We start from the raw sequence: 20,655 nt of genomic DNA on the forward strand, positions 1-20,655 counted from the left end.
ACCAGGCGGTAATACTAAGCATGCGCTAATTATTTTGGGAAGCGAGTTAGTAATTCAAGGCAGGCGCATACTATATGCCCCTGCGGCAATTCAAGGAAATATTATATATATACATTTGTATTTTAGTTGTATTTTTTTATTATTATTAATTTATTTATTTTCACTAAAGAAGGGTGAATGCACATGTGAAACTGGTGGGGTTCAGTACCTCCAACAAGGTTTAGAACCAATGCTGTAAATAAAGTGCCCCTGGTTCGGGGTGTGCACATGAAGAGCCTGGCCTGTCAGAGACAGGGGGCGGAGCCAAGGGGCCCCACTTACACAAGACCGCATGTAGCATGAAAATAGGGAAACTTTAAGGCACGTCACTGTGAGAGGACTTCAGTAGCGCTAAACAGTCGTCAACATTTGTACTCTTTTGGCTCGACGAGACAAGCAAAACAGCGACCGGAGGGGGGGGAGCGCGGAGGGATATTAGGGTTGTATGGCACCTCAGTTGTGCGTCATGAATCCTGCGCAAGGATCGCCACCCTCGGCTGCAGCAAGGGAGGACGCCTCCGCACCGGAGCGGCTCGACCCGTCACCTGTCACCAGATGTAAAGGCGCAAGAGTGGATCTGCCCTTTAGTGTGGAATCGCTCATATCTGTGGACAGGACGGCGGCAAGAACTCTGCGATTGACGGAGCCCAGCAGAGGATGCGTGAGGATAGAGGAGACTCCGACAGTGGAACTTAAAACCGAGGATGTGGACGTCAACGACACGGAGAGAACCCACTGGCTCCAGTCTTCACCTCCTAGTGAGTCAGGTTTGCTGTAGAATTCAATATTTGGGCTAAAGTTCTGCTGGCAATGGGGAGATGCATAAAATGCATTGCATCAATTTTACTAATATTTTGACTTTTTTAAGTGCATGGCTACTAAATTAAGTGGCAAGATTATTCAGAGACCTACTGCAAAAAATTAAAAAATATATTATACATTTGAATATATATGCATTGTAAAACGCATGTTCTCCCAATACAACTGTTTGGTTGCCAATATGTGCACGTATAATAAATGTAAGAAAAGTTGCAGAAGATAATTAATGATGTATTTGCAGGACTCCCCAGCCCGACACATTGCAATCTGCGCAAACACAAGAACAATAGGAAACCCAGAACTCCCTTTACGAGCTCTCAGCTGCTGTCCCTGGAGAGAAAGTTCCGTCAGAAACAATATCTCTCCATCGCAGAGAGAGCGGAGTTCTCCAGCTCACTCAGCCTCACAGAGACCCAAGTCAAGATTTGGTTTCAGAACCGCCGGGCCAAGGCCAAAAGACTGCAAGAAGCCGAGCTGGAGAAGCTCAAGCTGGCCGCCAAGCCGATGCTGCCGGCCTTCGCGTTCCCCTTCCCGCTGAGCGCACCGATGGGCGCCCCGGCCCTCTACGGCCCTCGGCCCGCCTTGCACGCACCAGGACTATTCGGTGGACCTTACGGGATGTACTACTTGTCTTAAACCTTTTTTTTTAAGACGTGTTATGTGAGACATGCTGCCTTAAAAATGTCCATAAAAGTCTCTTTTAAATGAAGAAATATGTGAGGATATTTATTTAGTAAAAAATATTCATTTCTTTAATAAATATATTAAACTATTCAAATAAAATGCACAATTGGCCTTTAAAAAAATCTAACGAAAAAAGACCCAAATTACTTTTAAAAATAAAATTACACTAATTGTAAAGCCTGCAAAAAAAGAAATTGCAACAATTCATTCCAAGAATAATTTAAAAAAAAATATATAGAGGATATAAACTTACTGGGTTTATTGTAAACAATGTGACAGGATTTATGTATGAAGTATGAAAGCCAAAAAAAAATTAATGTGACATTCCTAATCCAAAGATATATCAACCATTCCAATTACATTGTTTGTTTTTCAAATCGTCAATAAAGTTCTGTCAATACAAGAACTTATTTTACCAATGCCGTTGATTTTTCCACATTGATAAAAATAATGAAATAAACATCTTTGAATTTAAATTAAAACGGACCTCAAGTTGTTTTTTTGACTTTGCACAGATGCTTGAAAAGCTCTCACAAGAAAGGAAACTATATAGCGACAAAGTTGATGTATTTTATATTTAGTGAGTGAATTTGCATCTGTTAATGTGTGAATTGAATATTTTTGACGGATGGGGAAAAAAAACATTTTGGAAAATTAAAGTCTATTACAGAAATATTGAAGTTTGTGTTCTGTTGTTTTCAAAAGTCACAAATAATGCGTCTTCTTCTGCCACACATGAATGAGAGGCTATCAAAATGAAATGTTATTAACTTTATTTATTGTAATTTGTTAAGAGAATTAATCATAAAAATGGGTATTGCAAAGGCAAACCTTTTATAGGTTTTATTTCCTCCTTCCTCTGTGACCTCTGAAGCCTCGGATGGAGCCGTGTCCAAAGCACACATTAGATGGCACCCTATGGGAGAAAACATTTGTAAAAAATAATCAATATTTAAGCAGATTTAGATCTAAACTTTATCCGAAAACAAAATTCTTAAACAAACCTGTAGGAGTATCGTGGCTTCAAGGAATCACCGTGGTGTGTGTTTGTTGTGTTGTGGACCGCAGGAAAAATATTGGCCTGCTCTTCCGCCGAGGCACATTTTTCAGTTAATTTAACTTCTGCTGTGGAAACTAACATCTCCATGGATTCCTCTTGCTCGCCTTGTTTGGACTTATTATCGTCACACGAAACCTCACTCCCGTCATCCACTACCTCCATTGCGGTGTCTGTCTGCTGCTGATGTTTTGACTCTCGAAGTCTAATAATAAGAGAGAGGAATATTAGTAACACTCATAGACCACCACTAAATGTGTATTTGATGTGGCTAAACAACTCAAGTTAAAATGTGACTAGTAAAGTAAAAAGGTATGGAATATTATTAGCCCGTCATATGTCAACGCGTGTGTTAATTAATATTTAGAGTGGCTGAACCTATTTTGTTAATAACTGTGCCATAAACAGGCCATGAAGAAATGTTTGTTTATCATTTCTCCAGTCAGTGGTCAATAAAATAAACAAACAGTTTTACATTCATGAATTCATAAATTGACAATTTTACAGACCGAAAGGGTTTAGGCTGAAATTGAGCACTTATTTCGCCTAACCCTAAACACTAAGCCCCAAAAATAAAGGTACCAAGTTTAACGATTTATAATGAAGGTTTGCTGCCACCTATTGAGCAAATTAGGTAAATGCAGTCTCACCCCTTGTCTCTTTTGGGTTTGTCAAATCTGAAGTCTGGAGGATACTTGTGAATTCGTACAAGGTGGTCCTTCCTGAGTATGCTCGTCCTGAATGTGTGTTCACATCCTTCCACCAAACACTGGTACTGTTAATTATGAAGTAATCATGGACAGAGACACACAAGCATGTATTTCACATGACATCCTATTGATAAAGTTTCAGAAAAGGGAACTGGGTGGGTTTTCATAAGTACCATACCATATCTTGCCGCTGCGCAAGGATCATGAAGAGAGAGTCATGCCACTCCTGAATGTGAATATCCAGGAGCCGGGAAGAGGGCAGAGAGCGTCGGCAGGAGCAGCAAACGTGTCTATGCAAGGAGTTGTAGTGGTGTTCATACTCCTCCAAAGTGCTGTGGGTGGCATTGCATCCAGAGATGTGACAGGCAAACTCTGACACACTGCGCAGAAGAACAAACAAATACTATTGAGCATCTAAAATTAAGGTATAAGCTTTTAGTCCTAAATGGTAAATGTCAAATTTAATGTGTGACGCATCTTAAAGGGGCCCTATTATGCAAAACCAACTTTTCTTACCGATTGGTAGTTCTGGGTGATATATCGATTTTATCAATAAATTGGAGTTTTGTGTTGCAGACGATTTAAAAAACAAAGAATCGATTTTTCCCTCCAATTTCTCTGGCCCATGAGCTTCCGTAGCCCTTGCCCACCCCCCTCACTTCCTTAATTCACACACCAAACCAAACATTGGACGTTTGTTCCAAAGAAAAGAAAAGTGCCGTCAGTGCTTTAGAAATGTGGCAACAGGCGTGAAACAAGTGACTGCACGCTGCAAATTTCCTTTAAAAAAGACAAGAGCACAACAAACTTGTTCCTGCAACTCTTGATGAGGCAAACAAGACCGCAATACCAAAGAAACTCCACCAAAGAAGCACTTTACTGTGTTGGAATAATTTACACAAGGTACCAAGTATGATGAGAAAGGAGAACAATGCACAGAGCAATCACTAAAGCAGTCACTCAGCACATCTAAACCAGACAGCTTGTACGCAAAACTCTCTAGAAATTATAACGCATTTATTCATCAATATAGTGATATTTTACATGCGCAATAAAGTGTACATTGTTTTTCACATCAGTAGACACTAACAAGGAACCCATGACACTTCATGGAAAAGCCTGCATTTTATCAACCTACTAAAAGTCAATATTTTCCCTTATTATCTATTTACATACAAGGGACAATACGTATTTGTAATATATACAGAATTATTAAATACAAGACAGATGTTTTAATTTTCCACTTTGTTGATATGATTAATTTTTATTACCATTTATGATTATTGGTATCTATTGATTTATTGGAGTTTATTTGCTTGCAGTGTGCAATGCTATGTTGCTATTTACCAAAGTATTTTATTCAAGGTAGAAGTTTTAAGTTTGCACTTTATTAATCTGAATGTTGGAGATTACTATTTATTTGCCTGCAATGTGCAATGCTCCATTTTTGTTTGCAAAAGTATTTTATTCAAGACAGAAGTATTGCCTCCTAAAGGAAGCGCTTAATTTAGTTTTTGGAAAATTATTGCATAAAAACAAAAATTTTTATCTGGTATAAAAATAACAACAATATTCAAATTAGAATGTTGCTAAGAGTAAGATGAAGTGTATTTTCAAACAAATATATTTTCATCAAATAAAAGCAAAACTTGTTTTAAATGTACTGGCTTCTTTAAAAAAAGGGAAAAAAATTGGATATCAAATTTTCCTGGAAAAATGTTGAGATGTTACTTTCAGGCCAAATCGCCTAGGCGGACCTACTACTAAAAGCTTTTTTGTATTTGGGAAATACATTAATCTAAAAAAAAAATTAAATCAAACCACCAAGGCATAGTGGAGATATTTATAAAATAATCTTGCCTTCCTTTTTACTTCCAACAAACGAGCTGTTTGGAATTTGCTTCTTTTGTGACCAGTTGTGCCGCGACGTCAGCGGATAATCCATATATAGTAGAAATGTACCCAGAGTGCCATGCGTGCGTCCGTCATAGAATGTACCAGCTATCCCCGTTTGAATAAGAAAATCTCATTTCAGTAGGCCTTTAAAGCTGCATGTCTATAAGATTAATAATGAATTCAGGTATACATAAATATTACATGTATGTATGTATGTATCTTACATTTAAAAATGCTAGCAAGCGAAGTGACCGAAAGGCCTACTGAAATGAGATTTTCTTATTTAAACGGGGATAGCAGGTCTATTCTATGTGTCATACTTGATCATTTTGCGATATTGCCATATTTTTGCTGAAAGGATTTAGTAGAGAACATCGACGATAAAGTTCGCAACTTTTGGTAGCTAATAAAAAAGCCTTTCATGTACTGGAAGTAGCAGACAATGTGCGCGTGACGTCACGGGTTGTGGATCTCCTCACATCCTCACAGCAGCGAGAGCGATTCGGACCAAGAAAGTGACAATTTCCCCATTAATTTGAGCGAGAATGAAAGATTTGTGGATCAGGAAAGTGACAGTGAAGGACTAGAAAAAAATTTTAAAAAATTAAAAAAGACTATTCAGTCGGAGCAATTTACATGTTATTAGACACATTTACTAGGATAATTCAGGAAAATCACTTATCTGCTTATTGCAGGGGTCGGGAACCTTTTTGGCTGAGAGAGCCTTGAAAGCCAAATACTTTAAAATGTATTTCCATGAGAGCCATGCCATATTTTTTAACAAGGAATACAACCAAATGCGTTCATTTTTTAAGTAAGACCAACATTTTTAGAGTATAATAAGGCTCTAATTCTTTTGAATAACATTGTTATTTCTATAACAGGTGCGGTAGAATACGGATGGATGGATTAAAATAAATGAGAATGTTTTATATTTTGAACATTATTTTTAACACCGTGATTACCAGCGGAATTATTCATTACTTATCGTGTTAAGCAATGTCAGCTAACATTTATCTGAGAGCCAGATGCAGTCATCAAAAGAGCCACATCTGGCTCTAGAGCCATAGGTTCCCTACCCCTGGCTTATTGTGTTACTAGTGTTTTAGTGAGATTATGTGATCGTACCTGTACAACCTGAAGGTCGGCCCCGCACTTTTCTTCAGCATTAGTCGACGGGTAGTGGCGATGCCCATCTCTGCCATTCGCAAGGGACCTTCTTCGAAACACGATCTTTCGAAATGATTGCTGCATAATACACTGTACTTTGTGTGTGTGGTCAAATCCAACCGTGTTCGCTTGACCGCTCTGTTCCATAGTAAAGCTTCACCGTCATCTTCCGGGAATGTAAACAATGAAACACCGGCTGTGTTTTTGTTGCTAAAGGCGGCCGCAATACACCGCTTCCCACCTACAGCTTTCTTCTTTGACGTCTCCATTATTCATTGAACAAATTGCAAAAGATTCAACAACACAGATGTCCATAATACTGTGGAATTATGTGATGAAAAGAGACGACTTAAAACTGTGAACGGTGCTGGAACAAAATGTCCTCTACAATGCGTGACGTTACGCGCATACGTCATCATACCGTGACGTTTTAGCATGATACTTCCGATCGAAATTTAAAATTGCAATTTAGTAAACTAAACCGGCCGTATTGGCATGTGTTGCAATGTTAATATTTCATCATTGATATATAAACTATCAGACTGCGTGGTCAGTAGTAGTGGGTTTCAGTAGGCCTTTAAATGTGGCAAAAATATCATAAAATGACAGATTAAAGCTGCATGTCTATCAGATCAATAATGAATTCAGGTACACATAAATATGACATGTATGTATGTATGTTACATTTAAAATACTAGCAAGCGAAGTGACCTAAAGGCCTACTGAAACCCACTACTATTGACCACGCAGTCTGATAGTTTATATATCAGTGATGAAATATTAACATTGCAACACATGCCAACACGGCCAGTTTAGTTTACTAAATTGCAATTTTAAATTTCCCGCGAAGTATCCTGTTGAAAACGTCGCGGAATGATGACTCGTATGATGACGCGTGCGTTTGACGTCTAGGGTTGTAGCGGACATTATTTTCCAGCCCGATCCAAGCTATAAGTAGTCTGCTTTAATCGCATAATTACACAGTATTCTGGACATCTGTGTTGCTGAATCTTTTGCAATTTGTTCAATTAATAATGGAGAAGTCAAAGTAGAAAGATGGAGGTGGGAAGCGGTGTATTGCAGCTGCCTTTAGCAACACAAACACAGCCGGTGTTTCCTTGTTTAAAATTCCCAAAGGTGAAGCTTTAATATGGAACAGAGCGGTCAAGCGAACATGTTTCCCGACCACATGTCAACCGGCAGGTTTCGGTGAGAAAATTGTAGTAATAAGCTAGCTCTTACCGTAGTTATGAGCAGAGCTTGCGTGGCTTCCCTCAAAGACACTGGCGGTCACCACACCCATGGCCACACCCCTCCGGCTTTCAGGTACCATATAATCTCACTAAAACACTATTAACACAATAGGCAGATAAGGGATTTTCCAGAATCATCCTAGTAAATGTGTCTAATAACATCTAAATCGCTCCCACTGCCCTCGCCTTTTTTTGTCTAGTCCTTCACTCTCACTATCCTCAGCCACAAATCTTTCATCCTCGCTCAAATTGATGGGGAAATCTTCGCCTTCTCGATCCGAATCGCTCTAGCTGCTGGTGGCCATGACTATAAACAATGTGAGGATGTGAGCTCTACAACCGGTGACATCACAAGCACATTATCTGCTACTTCCGGTAAAGGTAAGGCTTTTCTATTAGCGACCAAAAGTTGCAAACTTTATCGTCGATGTGCTCTACTAAATCCTTTCAGCCAAAATATGGCAATATCGCGAAATGATCAAGTATGACACATAGAATGGACCTTCTATCCCCGTTTGAATAAGAAAATACTATTTCAGTAGGCCTCTAAGTTTGTGCACAATTGTCACCTGAGAGTTGCGTTGTCTTCTTGTGTCTCTGAAATATAAAGGTCTTGGAGGTACATGTGTCTTTCCACGTCACCATCCTGCAAAGATAGTTCGTCATGAGAAGAAAAGTAGCAGGCTGGTAAGTTAATGTTGGTGTTTATGTTGTCACTACCTCGAACAGTTCATGGTCCTTAGGATGATAGATGAGCCGAGGGCTGAAGTTAAAGGGGTTTTCCTCTTCTTGCTGAGTGGTTTCCGTAGCGCAGTCTCCTCTCTGACATTCCCCTAAAACATATAACCTTGTCGGGACGACTTCTGACTTTGCCATTACCGTATGTCGTCGTTGTCGTACTCTTAAAATGGTAAAAGTGTAGCACTGTAGTGTTTTGGTTTGCAGCCGCACGTGTCGCGGGTTGATTACGTAGAGCGCAAACATCCAATGGCACGCTATGAAATTGGGAAACGGCGCCATCTATAGATCAGGGGGGGGGATTAAACCAGGAGTAGCAAGAGCTCGCTCACGACCTCGGTAATCGTTTTTCACGTATTATTGCCACAAATAATTATTAAATATGTTGTGTAGTTATTCTGTAATATAGCTAGTCCGTTAAAATACATAACTTATTAATAATCGAACGTGTAGGACTCAGCCGTCTTGCATGGATTTTGTGTTTATAGCAGTGAGGTAAAGCGGCCAGCAGATGGCAGCAAACAACACGTTTTTATTTTAAATTAATTGACGCGTATTTTAGTGCAATTGCTAATCATAAATGTGTAAACCTGTAAATATGTTTATTTCTTATGTGCGACCTATTATATAGACTCCCTTTTTAGACCAGTTGATCTGCCGTTTCTTTTCTTTTTCTCCTATGTCCCACTCTCCCTTGTGGAGGGGGTCCGGTCCGATCCGGTGGCCATGTACTGCTCGCCTGTGTATCGGCTGGGGACATCTCTGCGCTGCTGATCCGCCTCCGCTTGGGATGTTTTCCTGCTGGCTCCGCTGTGAACGGGACTCTCGCTGCTGTGTTGTATCTGCTTTGGACTGGACTCTTGCGACTGTGTTGGATCCATTATGGATTGAACTTTCACAGTATCATGTTAGACCCGCTCGACATCCATTGCTTTCCTCCTCTCCAAGGTTCTCATAGTCATCATTGTCACCGACGTCCCACTGGGTGTGAGTTTTCCTTGCCCTTATGTGGGCCTACCGAGGATATCGTAGTGGTTTGTGCAGCCCTTTGAGACACTAGTGATTTAGGGCTATATAAGTAAACATTGATTGATTGATTGATTGATTATCTGTGTCAGTGGTTCTCAAATGGGGGTACGCGTACCCCTGGGGGTACTTGAAGGTATGCCAAGGGGCTACGTGAGAGTTTTTTAAAATATTCTAAAAAGAGCAACAATTGAAAAATCCTTTATAAATATATTTATTGAATAATACTTCAACAACATGTGAATGTAAGTTCATAAACTGTGAATAGAATAGAACAGAATAGAAAGTACTTAAATGCAACAATGCAATATTCAGTGTTGACAGCTACGATTTTGTGGACATGTTACATAAATATTGATGTTAAAGATGTATTTTTTGTGAAGAAATGTTTAGAATTAAGTTGATGAATCCAGATGAATCTCTATTACAATCCCCAAAGAGGGAAGGATTCTTTGAATTGATTAACGTGGACCCCGACTTAAACAAGTTGAAAAACCTATTCGGGTGTTACCATTTAGTTGTCAATTGTACGGAATATGTACTGGACTGTGCAATCTACTAATAAAAGTATCAATCAATAGAAAAAAAAAACTTCTATGTGTAGAAATCTTTATTTATAATTGAATCACTTGTTTCTTTTTCAACAAGTTTTTTGTTATTTTTATGTCTTTTTTTCCAAATAGTTCAAGAAAGACCACTACAAATGAGCAATATTTTGCACTGTCATACAATTTAATAAATAAGAAACCGATGACATACTGCTGTATTTTACTTCTTTATCTTTTTTTTTTTCAACCAAAAATGCTTTGGTCTGATTAGGGGGTACTTGAATTAAAAACATGTTCACAGGGGGTACATCTCTGAAAAAAGGTTGAGAACCACTGCTCTAAAATCCGTAGATGTTATTGTCTCATATGCATGCACAGTAGATGTCAGTATTGTCCTGTTTAAGAGTGTCACAACATTGCTGTTTACTGCAGACAAACTGCTTTACGGTAGACAAAAAGGTGACTGCTGTTGTTGTGTGTTGTTACCGCGCTTGGAGGACGTTAATGAGACTGCCTAACAATAAACCCACATAAGAAACCAAGAACTTGCCCTCGATCATTCTACAGTCATAACGTCATTGGGCAGGCACTATGTTTATATTGTGGGAAAGCGGACGTGAAAACAGGCTGTCGACAAGTCACAGGTCCGCATGTTTCGGGAGATTTTCGGGAGAAAATTTGTCCCGGGAGGTTTTCGGGAGAGGCGCTGAATTTCGGGAGTCTCCCTCCGGGAGAGTTGGCAAGTACTCGGCCGTTTTACATGGATTTTGTGTTTATAGCAGTGTGGTAACGCGGCCAGCAGAGGGCAGCAAACGACAACACGTTTTTATTTTTAATTAATTGACGAGTATTTTAGTGCAATTGCTCATCATCAATGTGTTCACCTGTAGATATGTTTATTCCTCATTCATATGTTGTTTTTAGTAGACTATTTATTTGTGCAACGTATTATCTGTGTATTCTGACATTTTAGTTGTTTAGCAAAGTAGAGAAGTTGTCTGGGAAATCATTTCCAAATCTGAATTTTGACACACTCAGAGACATACAGAATATATATGACGAAATGGTTCTGACTGTGATGTTTTTTTGTGTTTTTTTTTGTTGTACTTTTAGGATTTGTAAGCGTCAGAGGGTCAGTTTCGGGAAATTACAACACAAAGGGGCGGAGATACACAAGTCTTGGCTTTTTTCTCAGACTGTCAAGCTCACAATGACGGAGTCCACTCAAGCAACATGACCCGATTTGGATATTTGATATGGATTTTCTTCTCATCGTGGGGTATTTTTAGATTTTTATTTCTGAGTTTCTTTTTTTCTTTCTTCCTTGCATTTTTCTCATCGGCATGTTGATATTTGCAGGAAGTGTGTGGACTCTACCTCACGTGGTAAAGTATCAAATAGTGACTCCTCAGAAGCTGAAATATTCATCTCACATCATCAGTGATGATGCCACCCATCAGGTAACCTACATACTGTGTGTGTTTATATATATATATAATACATATAAATACATATATACATAAATATATACATAAATACACACATATACATCTACATATACATACATATATATACATACCTATGTACATGCACATATACATACATACTTACATATATATGCATGTATGTATGTACATATATATGTATGTAGGTATGTATATATGTATGTACAGTATGTATGTACATTTATATGTGTATGATTGTATGAATGTAAATATGTATGTATATAGGTGTGTATGTATGTGCATATATATATTTATGTGTGTATGTGTATACATGTATGAATGAATGAATGGTTTATTTTGAGCCATGCAAACAAAGCAAGAGAATGACATAAAATACAAAAGAAATATATAGATACATTATTTTTACACCTACATTGAAAACATTACATGTGATTAATCTTTTGTAGATGTCAAGATTGGCTCAAAAGGGAGTGGGAAGAAGTAAACTTATTAGGTCCCACCCCCATACATATACAATATATATATATACAATATATAATACAATAATATATATAATATAATTCAATTCAGTGGTTGCTGCTATATATTGTCTATATAAAATACATTTAAATTCACACACATTTACATTTATACATATGTACACTCACATATGTACACAACACACACACACACATATATACAATTTATATATATATACATAAATATATATATATATATATATATATGTATATATGTACACACATACATACACATTATCACATACATACACACATGCATATACCCAAAATACACACACACACACACACACACACACACACACACACACACACACACACACACACACACACACACACACACCTAATATAAATACTATGAATATAATAGTATATATAATATACACTTTTGTCTAAACATGTATATACATATACATACATATACATGTATGTATATGTGTATATGTGTAATATATCTATATACTTATATATACATATATATATGTATATATGTATATGTATATATATATAATTCATATAAATACATATATACATAAACATATACATAAATACACACACATATATATCTACATATACATACATATGTATACATACCTATGTACATGCACATATACATACATACTTACATATATATGCATGTATGTATGTACATATATATGTATGTAGGTATGTATATATGTATGTATAGTATGTATGTACATTTATATGTGTATGATTGTATGAATGTAAATATGTATGTATATAGGTGTGTATGTTTGTGCATGTATATATTTATGTATGTGTGTATGTGTATACATGCATGTATATGTGTATATGTGTAATATATCCATATACTTATATATACATACATATATACATGCAAAAAATACATACATACATATGTATGTATGTATATATATGTATCTACCTATATGTGTATGTATATTTGTATGTATATATGTATGTATATAGGTAGTTATGTATATGCATGTATATATAGGTGTGTATTTATGTATGCATGTATGTGAATATATGTATGTATATGTATATACACATATATATATATATATATATATATATATATATATATATATATATATATATATATATATATATATATATATATATATATATATATATATATATATATATATATATATATATATATATATATATATATATATGTGCAACCATTGGCCTATGAAACTTCGACTGAAGCAACCTGTGTGTTGTGTGTGTTAGACATACCCTGACGTACTGGAGTACTCTCTGAAGATTGCAGGACAAAACTGCACATTGCACCTGGAGAGAAATAAGTAAGAGAGGTTTACAATGTGTCTACATGAGCACACATTTTTTTAAATGTTTTTCTAATACGTCCAATTATTACACTAAATAATTTCAGGGAGCTTATTGGAAGAACTTTCTCTGTGACACATTTTTCCGAGGGAGGCGTCCAACTAACAACAAAACCTGCTCTTGAGGTATGTGTGTGGTTTTTGGATATGCTTAGTTATTTAGTCTTTCATGTCCATTTAGACTCTGTAATGACATTTTAATGTAATGGTGCAAAATGTACTGCATGGCTCCTAGACCATACATTGACTTATTAAGAGGAGTTTTTTTTTTTCTACACATAATCTTCCCAAGGTACAGTATACCTACTATAAAAATGAACCTGGATACGCTTTAGTGTAGTGTAGTGTAGAGCTTGTGCAGAAAAATTATCGTGAGATACCCCGAAGGGGATAAACAGTAGAAAATGTGTGGATGGACAAAAACAATTGGACACAAACATAAAACCCACAAACAACTATAATGTATAATAATAAACATTTAATTGTTTGATTTTTTTCTTCACAATTTCAGTATGATCGTGTGTGGACTTTTTGTGGGACGTTCCCTTAACTCTTCCCATTAAGTTGCAAGCATCCAAATGTCCAAAATGTCTCTGAATGATTGTTAACTATCATTTCCCATATAGATGTATTATAGCCTAGAGGTGTGTCCCAAGACTTTTGTCCATATGGTGTATTTCTAATGTAGTGCTTTCAACACACGAGATTGCAGCATGTACTGGTCTGTGTTAATCAAGTACAGGATGTCCTGTGGCATCAATTATTGTTGTCACATTTGCGCTCCAGGATTTGACAAATGGGCCGAGACTTTTGCTTCATCAATGACCAATTTCCTTCCTCTAAATCCGACGTCTCATACAGGAAGTTGATTACTAATATGTAAGATGTATGCATCTGGCTATGACTCATAAAGAGCAACACATAATGTCTGATTTGAGATTATTGTATGTTTATTTGTGTTAAAATCACTCCTTTCCTGACATATTCAGAACCACTGTTACTACCATGGGCACATAGTGGGAGTGGAAGACTCCTCTGCCAGCGTGGAACTGTGCTCCGGGATCAAGTAAGTATTTAAGGCTAGTCTTTCCCTTATTTTCTTCCGTTCTGTGAAAATGATCCCACAAGGGTTATTGTTTCCTTTAGCATGGCACAGCCAAATTCACTTAGGCCCATGATGACTTGCGACTGACCACTGTGACTCATGTCCAGCCTGCAAAAATAGAGACTCTGCTGCAGCCGTTTCCTCCATTAGAATTAATTAGATCACATGTGACGTGTCTGAGAGCCAGACGTCCCTGTCTGATGCTGGTCTCGCTATTTCATACACTAGCTGTAGAAAATGGATGGATGGAGTTCAACTGTCGCCATCATGAAATCTTTACAACTGTTACGCTGTCGGTGATTGTCTTAAGTAATATTAAAAATTCCTAACTGTCATAGATGTAAAAGGAGAAGTTAAGCTCTGAAATTAAAGAGGGCGCTGTTCAGTATCGTGACAACTTATCGGCTCAGCCTCCCAGCATTACTATATACAGTGGGGCAAAAAAGTATTTAGTCAGCCACCGATTGTGCAAGTTCTCCCTCTTAAAAGGATGACAGAGGTGTGTAATTTTCATCATAGGTACACTTCAACTGTGAGAGACAGAATGTGAAAAAAAAATCCAGGAATTCACACTGTAGGAATTCTAAAGAATTTATTTGTAAAATATGGTGGAAAATAAGTATTTGGTCAACCATTCAAAGCTCTCACTGATGGAAGGAGGTTTTGTCTCAAAATCTCACGATACATGGCCCCATTCATTCTTTCCTTAACACGGATCAATCGTCCTGTCCCCTTAGCAGAAAAACAGCCCCAAAACATGATGTTTCCACCCCCATGCTTCACAGTAGGTATGGTGTTCTTGGGATGCAACTCAGTATTCTTCTTCCTCCAAACACGACGAGTTGAGTTGATACCAAAAAGTTATATTTTGGTTTCATCTGACCACATGACATTCTCCCAATCCTCTGCTGTATCATCCATGTATCCATTTTGGTATAAACTCAACTCGTCGTGTTTGGAGGAAGAAGAATACTGAGTTGCATCCCAAGAACACCATTCCTACTGTGAAGCATGGGGGTGGAAACATCATGCTTTGGGGCTGTTTTTCTGCTAAAGGGATAGGACGATTGATCCGTGTTAAGGAAAGAATGAATGGGGCCATGTATCGTGAGATTTTGAGCCAAAACCTACTTTCATCAGTGAAAGCTTTGAATGGTTGACCAAATACTTATTTTCCACCACAATTTACAAATAAATTCTTTAAAATTCCTACAATCTGAATTCCAGGATTTTTTTTTCACCTTCTGTCTCTCACAGTTAAAGTGTACCTATGAGGAAAATTACAGACCTCTGTCATTATTTTAAGTGGGAGAACTTGCACAATCGGTGGCTGACTAAATACTTTTTTTTGCCCCACTGTATAAGTATAATTAAAAAGGTGCAATTGTGACTTAAGGGTGTTGTTTCATGTCAAGAGGGTTTTTACAATGTTGAAAGCATATATAGAAGGTACTAAACATTTTTTATGCCTACACTAGCTATGAAAATATTTGATTCTTACTTCACAGAAATCATTAATCGCGAGCATTTCCGGAGCCATTTAACAGCAATAAATGAGGACTGTAATATGAAGTTAAACTACTCGTTCTTGTGATGTATTTATGAAGCGAACATCTAATAATTGGGGCCTTATAGGTATTACTGAGATGAATAAGTATTATGTTGTGCAGGGATTTACAACTGGATCCATTTGGAGTGGGTGTGTGTTTGTTTGGAAAATCTGTATTTTATAGTTGAAGATATTTATATTTATACTAATATAACTAATATTTATATTAGTTTAAATCAAATCACTTTGATATTTACCCTTTGGTAAATCACTTTGATATTTAGCCTCTAGTTACCAAATGTACAGATACAGTCATCCCTTGTTTATCTTGGTTAATTGGTTCCGGACATGGCCGTGAAAAAGACATTTCCGCAAAGTAGGAATCATTAATCTTAAATCAAACATTTTCAGAGCTAGAGTATAAAAAACTGTTTATTAAACAATTAAAAATAAAACATTATGATAGCCCTCTTGACATGTAATATCACCTTTTGGTATTCTTTACACTCTTTTAAATCTTAATAGTGCCTCAGGCTGAGCCAATGAGCGGCCACAATATTGACCAGTACACTCTGGTTAACTTAGTCTGCTATATTGACCAACAGTACTGCAGTAATGTTATTCATATTTTCAATTCATTTAGCCTTTTTTTTTTTGCTTGAAAATGCTTAAGTTACTTGATTTATGCCAAAAACGCTGTAGAATACGTTCTACAAAATAAACAAAGCCAAAAAAATCTGCGATTTGGTAAAGCCGCCAAATTTTAAGCGTAATTTGGCGAGGAACGATAGTATATAGTAAGTGAAATACAGTGGTACCTCGGTTTTCATACTCCCAAGTATTAGTATAATTTGGTTTTAGCCAAAAAATGTCCCGGTTTTAGTCCAATTTTAAACAATAAATCAGAACATGCTTTGTTGAATCCTTTAAAGCAGGGGTGTCAAACGTAAGTTCCGAGGGCCGGATCAGGCCCGCAAACAGGTTTTATCCGGCCCGCGGGATGAGTTTGCTAAGTATAAAAATTAACATGGAATTTTTGAATGAAATAAACAGCTATTCCAAATGTGTCCACTGGATGTTGCAATAGCAATTTTTTGAAGATGATGCTACATATGTAAAAATTAAACCACGTGTTAATACATCAGTCGAGGAAAATGATCAAACTCCATAAATAAAATACTGTAATTAAATTTTTTATATATTTTTATCATGATGGATTGAACTTTAACACCAATGAGTTGAATGATGAACATTATCACAATGATTAATGCAGAAAATATAAATAATAACAACTAAAGATAGAATACCATTAACCGCAACATGTGAGTGTAAAAAAAAACCCGACCACATTATGACTTGTACATTTTCAGAATGTGCTTGTTCTATTTTTCAACAAAGAAAACAATCTGAAGTTGTCTTTATTTTAAAGTTATCGTGCCGTAATTTTACCGGCCCACTCGGGAGTAGATTTCTCTCCATGTGGCCCCCGATCCAAAATGAGTTTGACACCCCCTGCTTTAAAGGCTCACGCTTTAAAAAAAAAAAAAAAAATTGTATGTGTGATTGGAATTTCAAATTTTACAACTTTGGGATTATTGGACTTTTTAATTTACATAATAGTTGTGTTTCGTAACAAAATTCAATAACATTAGATAATAATCTCATCGAATAGAAATCATTTGGACATTATACAATGAATGTTCTCCCCAACCCTCATTAACTTCCTCTTTTTCCTTTCAGAGGGTTTGTGCGCCTCCAGGACCAAACGTACCTGATAGAACCCCTGGCCAGCGCAGCAGGTGAACAGCAGGCCGACGGTGGGGGCGCTAAAGTTTACAGCGACAAGGGTCCACATGCCGTGTACAACTACAAACATCTGAGAAGGAAGAGGAGCTCTTGTTCCCATGGAAACATAACCATGTACTATGATCACGGAGCCCATCCGTCTGGACTGTTCCAGCTCAGCAGTCTGGTAAAGACACATAGTGTATATAAGCACTCCACAAAAAAGCACAAAATATTGATAAGAAAATAGCAAAATCCTTGCACTGTCTGTTAAAACAATACGACATACAATTAGGTTTGAATGAATCATTGCAAATTAACACATTTTGTATCAGATGCCATTATGGTGTGTAGGTCAGTGGTTCTTAACCTTGTTAGAGGTACTGAACCCCACCAGTTTCATATGCGCATCCACCGAACCCTTCTTTAGTGAAAAATAAAATGTTTTTCAAATTCAAGACAAATTTACATGATCTTTTTACTAGTGCAGAAAATGAACCGTGCATGAACATCAACCTTGTTCAAAGAACAAAACCAACACAGTGCATGAACTCGTAACAAATGACACACCTGCAAATCAGTTTGGGTTCTGCTGTTGCCGTATCCCTAATAAGTTTTTATGTACACGATGAGTCGGGTGTGGCTTGAGTGGAGGCTCCACCGAACCCCTAGGGTTCGATCGAACCCTGGTTAAGGACCACTGGTCTAGGTGTACTTAACCTTCCTCTTGTGTTAGCTTTCTGTTACCATCTCTTATGTTAACGGGTCGGTTTTGACCCATGTTTTAAATCAGCTGTAAAATACACTAAAAACAATTATCTATCATCCAATTTGTTTCTCATCTCTTGGTTACCTTGTTAGGCTTCCTTATCTTTGAAAATATTGGTTTTAATATTTTTGGTTTGGGCCATTGGGCCTTATTTTGTCAGAATACCCCTCGATTTCAATTTTTAAAAATGGTAAAACGAACCTCAAGAGAATTATATAAATAAAAAAAAGGTTGTTGTGTTACCTAACTATTACCCAGGGGTATTAGAACACATCTCTTAAATAAATGTGTTTTGTTTATTTTTTCATTTTAAGAATTTTAACTATAGTAACATCTGTGGTGTTACGGGTCAATTTCGACCCATATATGTTTACTTCAAGAAAAAGGCTAAAAAGTATTTTTTTCAGCAACAGAAATCCAACATCAAACAAACAACCAATCAAGCAAATGAAACCAAGAGAAATAGATTACTAGTTCCAAAACTAATAAAAAAACAAAATCAGAGTGGCAAAAAGTGACACTTTTAGTGTCCGTCTTTTGTTTGTTTTTGTACAGGATAACAAGGTAAAATGAGAATCCACTAAAGCTCACATGATTGGGAGAGGAGCTGGCTGTCAGTGTGTTCAGTTTTGGCTCTTATCATTGCTTTATCATCTTATTTTTATAACCGGGTCGAAACCGACCCTAACAACACCAAGGGCATAATTTCTACCAGAGCATTTTATAATTTAGTGAAAAAAATTTAAATGTTTTATTTTGTTTACAAAGAGGTTCCTGACAAAGTCAAAAAGCTTTGATGCAAAAAAATAAATGTATGTGGTGTTTTTATGCATTTAAAAACTAAAACGGGTCGGTGCCGACCCTAACACAAGACGAAGGTTAATAAAGTGTCCATTAAGTTCACTTTATGTCCATCTGTTTACTGTATATTAAATGCTTCATTCAATGCATGGGCAGAAAGTAGGTTTTATTTGGAAGCATTCCTCACAAGCTGCACAAAAATCAGTAAATTACTATACTTCCAATCGCCCTTCTAATGTTTATGGTGGGGTTTTTTTTGCATTATGTTTATGTTTTATATATTTCATGTATTATCTAAACAAGGTGGTGTCCAAACTACGGCTTGTGAGGCTGGCCGGCGTCTCCAGTTTGGCCCGCGAGGCATCATGAGTTAAATAAGGAATCTGGACCGCAAAGTGTTTGCAGTTTAATTTCAAATATTTGACATTCTTCCATCCATCCATCCATCCATCCATCTTCTTCCGCTTATCCGAGGTCGGGTCGCGGGGGCAACAGCCTAAGCAGGGAAACCCAGACTTCCCTCTCCCCAGCCACTTCGTCTAGCTCTTCCCGGGGGATCCCGAGGCGTTCCCAGGCCAGCCGGGAGACATAGTCTTCCCAACATGTCCTTGGTCTTCCCCGTGGCCTCTTACCGGTTGCACGTGCCCTAAACACCTCCCTAGGGAGGCGTTCGGGTGGCATCCTGACCAGATGCCCGAACCACCTCATCTGGCTCCTCTCGATGTGGAGGAGCAGCGGCTTTACTTTGAGTTCCTCCCGGATGGCAGAGCTTCTCACCCTATCTCTAAGGGAGAGCCCCGCCACACGGCGGAGGAAACTCATTTCGGCCGCTTGTACCCGTGATCTTATCCTTTCGGCCATGACCCAAAGCTCATGACCATAGGTGAGGATGGGATCGTAGATTGACCGGTAAATTGAGAGCTTTGCCTTCCGGCTCAGCTCCTTCTTCACCACAACGGATCGGTACAACGTCCGCATTACTGAAGACGCCGCACCGATCCGCCTGTCGATCTCACGATCCACTCTTCCCCCACTCGTGAACAAGACTCCTAGGTACTTGAACTCCTCCACTTGGGGCAGGGTCTCCTCCCCAACACGGAGATGGCATTCCACCCTTTTCCGGGCGAGAACCATGGACTCAGACTTGGAGATGCTGATTCTCATTCCGGTCGCTTCACACTCGGCTGCGAACCGATCCAGTGAGAGCTGAAGATCCCCGCCAGATGAAGCCATCAGGACCACATCATCTGCAAAAAGCAGAGACCTAATCCTGCGGTCACCAAACCGGAACCCCTCAACGCCTTGACTGCGCCTAGAAATTCTGTCCATAAAAGTTATGAACAGAATCGGTGACAAAGGACATTTGACATTCTGATTTCCGCAATTAT

At 37.8% G+C, this 20,655-nt stretch overlaps 3 protein-coding genes across 3 annotated transcripts in view; 2 read left to right on the plus strand and 1 right to left on the minus strand.

Moving 5' to 3' along the window:
• The first annotated feature begins 323 nt into the window (after nucleotides 1–323).
• On the plus strand, nucleotides 324–2,215 carry msx3 (muscle segment homeobox 3). Its single transcript, XM_061910277.1, has 2 exons — nucleotides 324–797; nucleotides 1,100–2,215. Exons 1-2 carry the CDS (start codon nucleotides 485–487, stop codon nucleotides 1,492–1,494), a joined length of 708 nt encoding a protein of 235 aa, XP_061766261.1. The 5' UTR covers nucleotides 324–484; the 3' UTR covers nucleotides 1,495–2,215.
• An 83-nt stretch (nucleotides 2,216–2,298) lies between these two features.
• Nucleotides 2,299–8,628, minus strand: znf511 (zinc finger protein 511). The gene is made up of 6 exons (XM_061910275.1): nucleotides 8,349–8,628; nucleotides 8,198–8,274; nucleotides 3,488–3,689; nucleotides 3,250–3,374; nucleotides 2,547–2,804; nucleotides 2,299–2,458 (listed from the first exon to the last, which is right to left on the minus strand). Exons 1-6 carry the CDS (start codon nucleotides 8,610–8,612, stop codon nucleotides 2,386–2,388), a joined length of 999 nt encoding a protein of 332 aa, XP_061766259.1. The 5' UTR covers nucleotides 8,613–8,628; the 3' UTR covers nucleotides 2,299–2,385.
• Nucleotides 8,629–11,081: 2,453 nt separating this feature from the next.
• adam8a (ADAM metallopeptidase domain 8a) overlaps nucleotides 11,082–20,655 on the plus strand; it is a 29,318-nt gene continuing 19,744 nt past the window's right edge. The window contains exons 1-6 of the mRNA XM_061910278.1: nucleotides 11,082–11,219; nucleotides 11,300–11,400; nucleotides 13,143–13,216; nucleotides 13,306–13,384; nucleotides 14,248–14,324; nucleotides 17,653–17,884. Coding sequence (XP_061766262.1) covers nucleotides 11,174–11,219; nucleotides 11,300–11,400; nucleotides 13,143–13,216; nucleotides 13,306–13,384; nucleotides 14,248–14,324; nucleotides 17,653–17,884 — 609 coding nt within the window. The 5' untranslated portion in view covers nucleotides 11,082–11,173. The remainder of the gene's footprint in view (nucleotides 11,220–11,299; nucleotides 11,401–13,142; nucleotides 13,217–13,305; nucleotides 13,385–14,247; nucleotides 14,325–17,652; nucleotides 17,885–20,655) is intronic.

The sequence above is a fragment of the Nerophis ophidion genome, linkage group LG09, assembly GCF_033978795.1.
Source record: "Nerophis ophidion isolate RoL-2023_Sa linkage group LG09, RoL_Noph_v1.0, whole genome shotgun sequence".
NCBI lineage: Eukaryota > Metazoa > Chordata > Actinopteri > Syngnathiformes > Syngnathidae > Nerophis > Nerophis ophidion.

Bases quoted from the DNA above. Each gene is read 5' to 3' on its own strand.
- msx3 (XM_061910277.1), top strand. From the start codon at position 485: ATGGCACCTCAGTTGTGCGTCATGAATCCTGCGCAAGGATCGCCACCC. The intron at 798-1,099 runs GTGAGTCAGGTT...ATGTATTTGCAG, and splicing joins GCTCCAGTCTTCACCTCCTA to GACTCCCCAGCCCGACACAT.
- znf511 (XM_061910275.1), bottom strand. From the start codon at position 8,612: ATGTTTGCGCTCTACGTAATCAACCCGCGACACGTGCGGCTGCAAACC. The intron at 2,805-3,249 runs GTGAGACTGCAT...TCTTATTATTAG, and splicing joins AAACCCAAAAGAGACAAGGG to ACTTCGAGAGTCAAAACATC. The intron at 2,459-2,546 runs GTTTGTTTAAGA...TTTCTCCCATAG, and splicing joins AAGCCACGATACTCCTACAG to GGTGCCATCTAATGTGTGCT.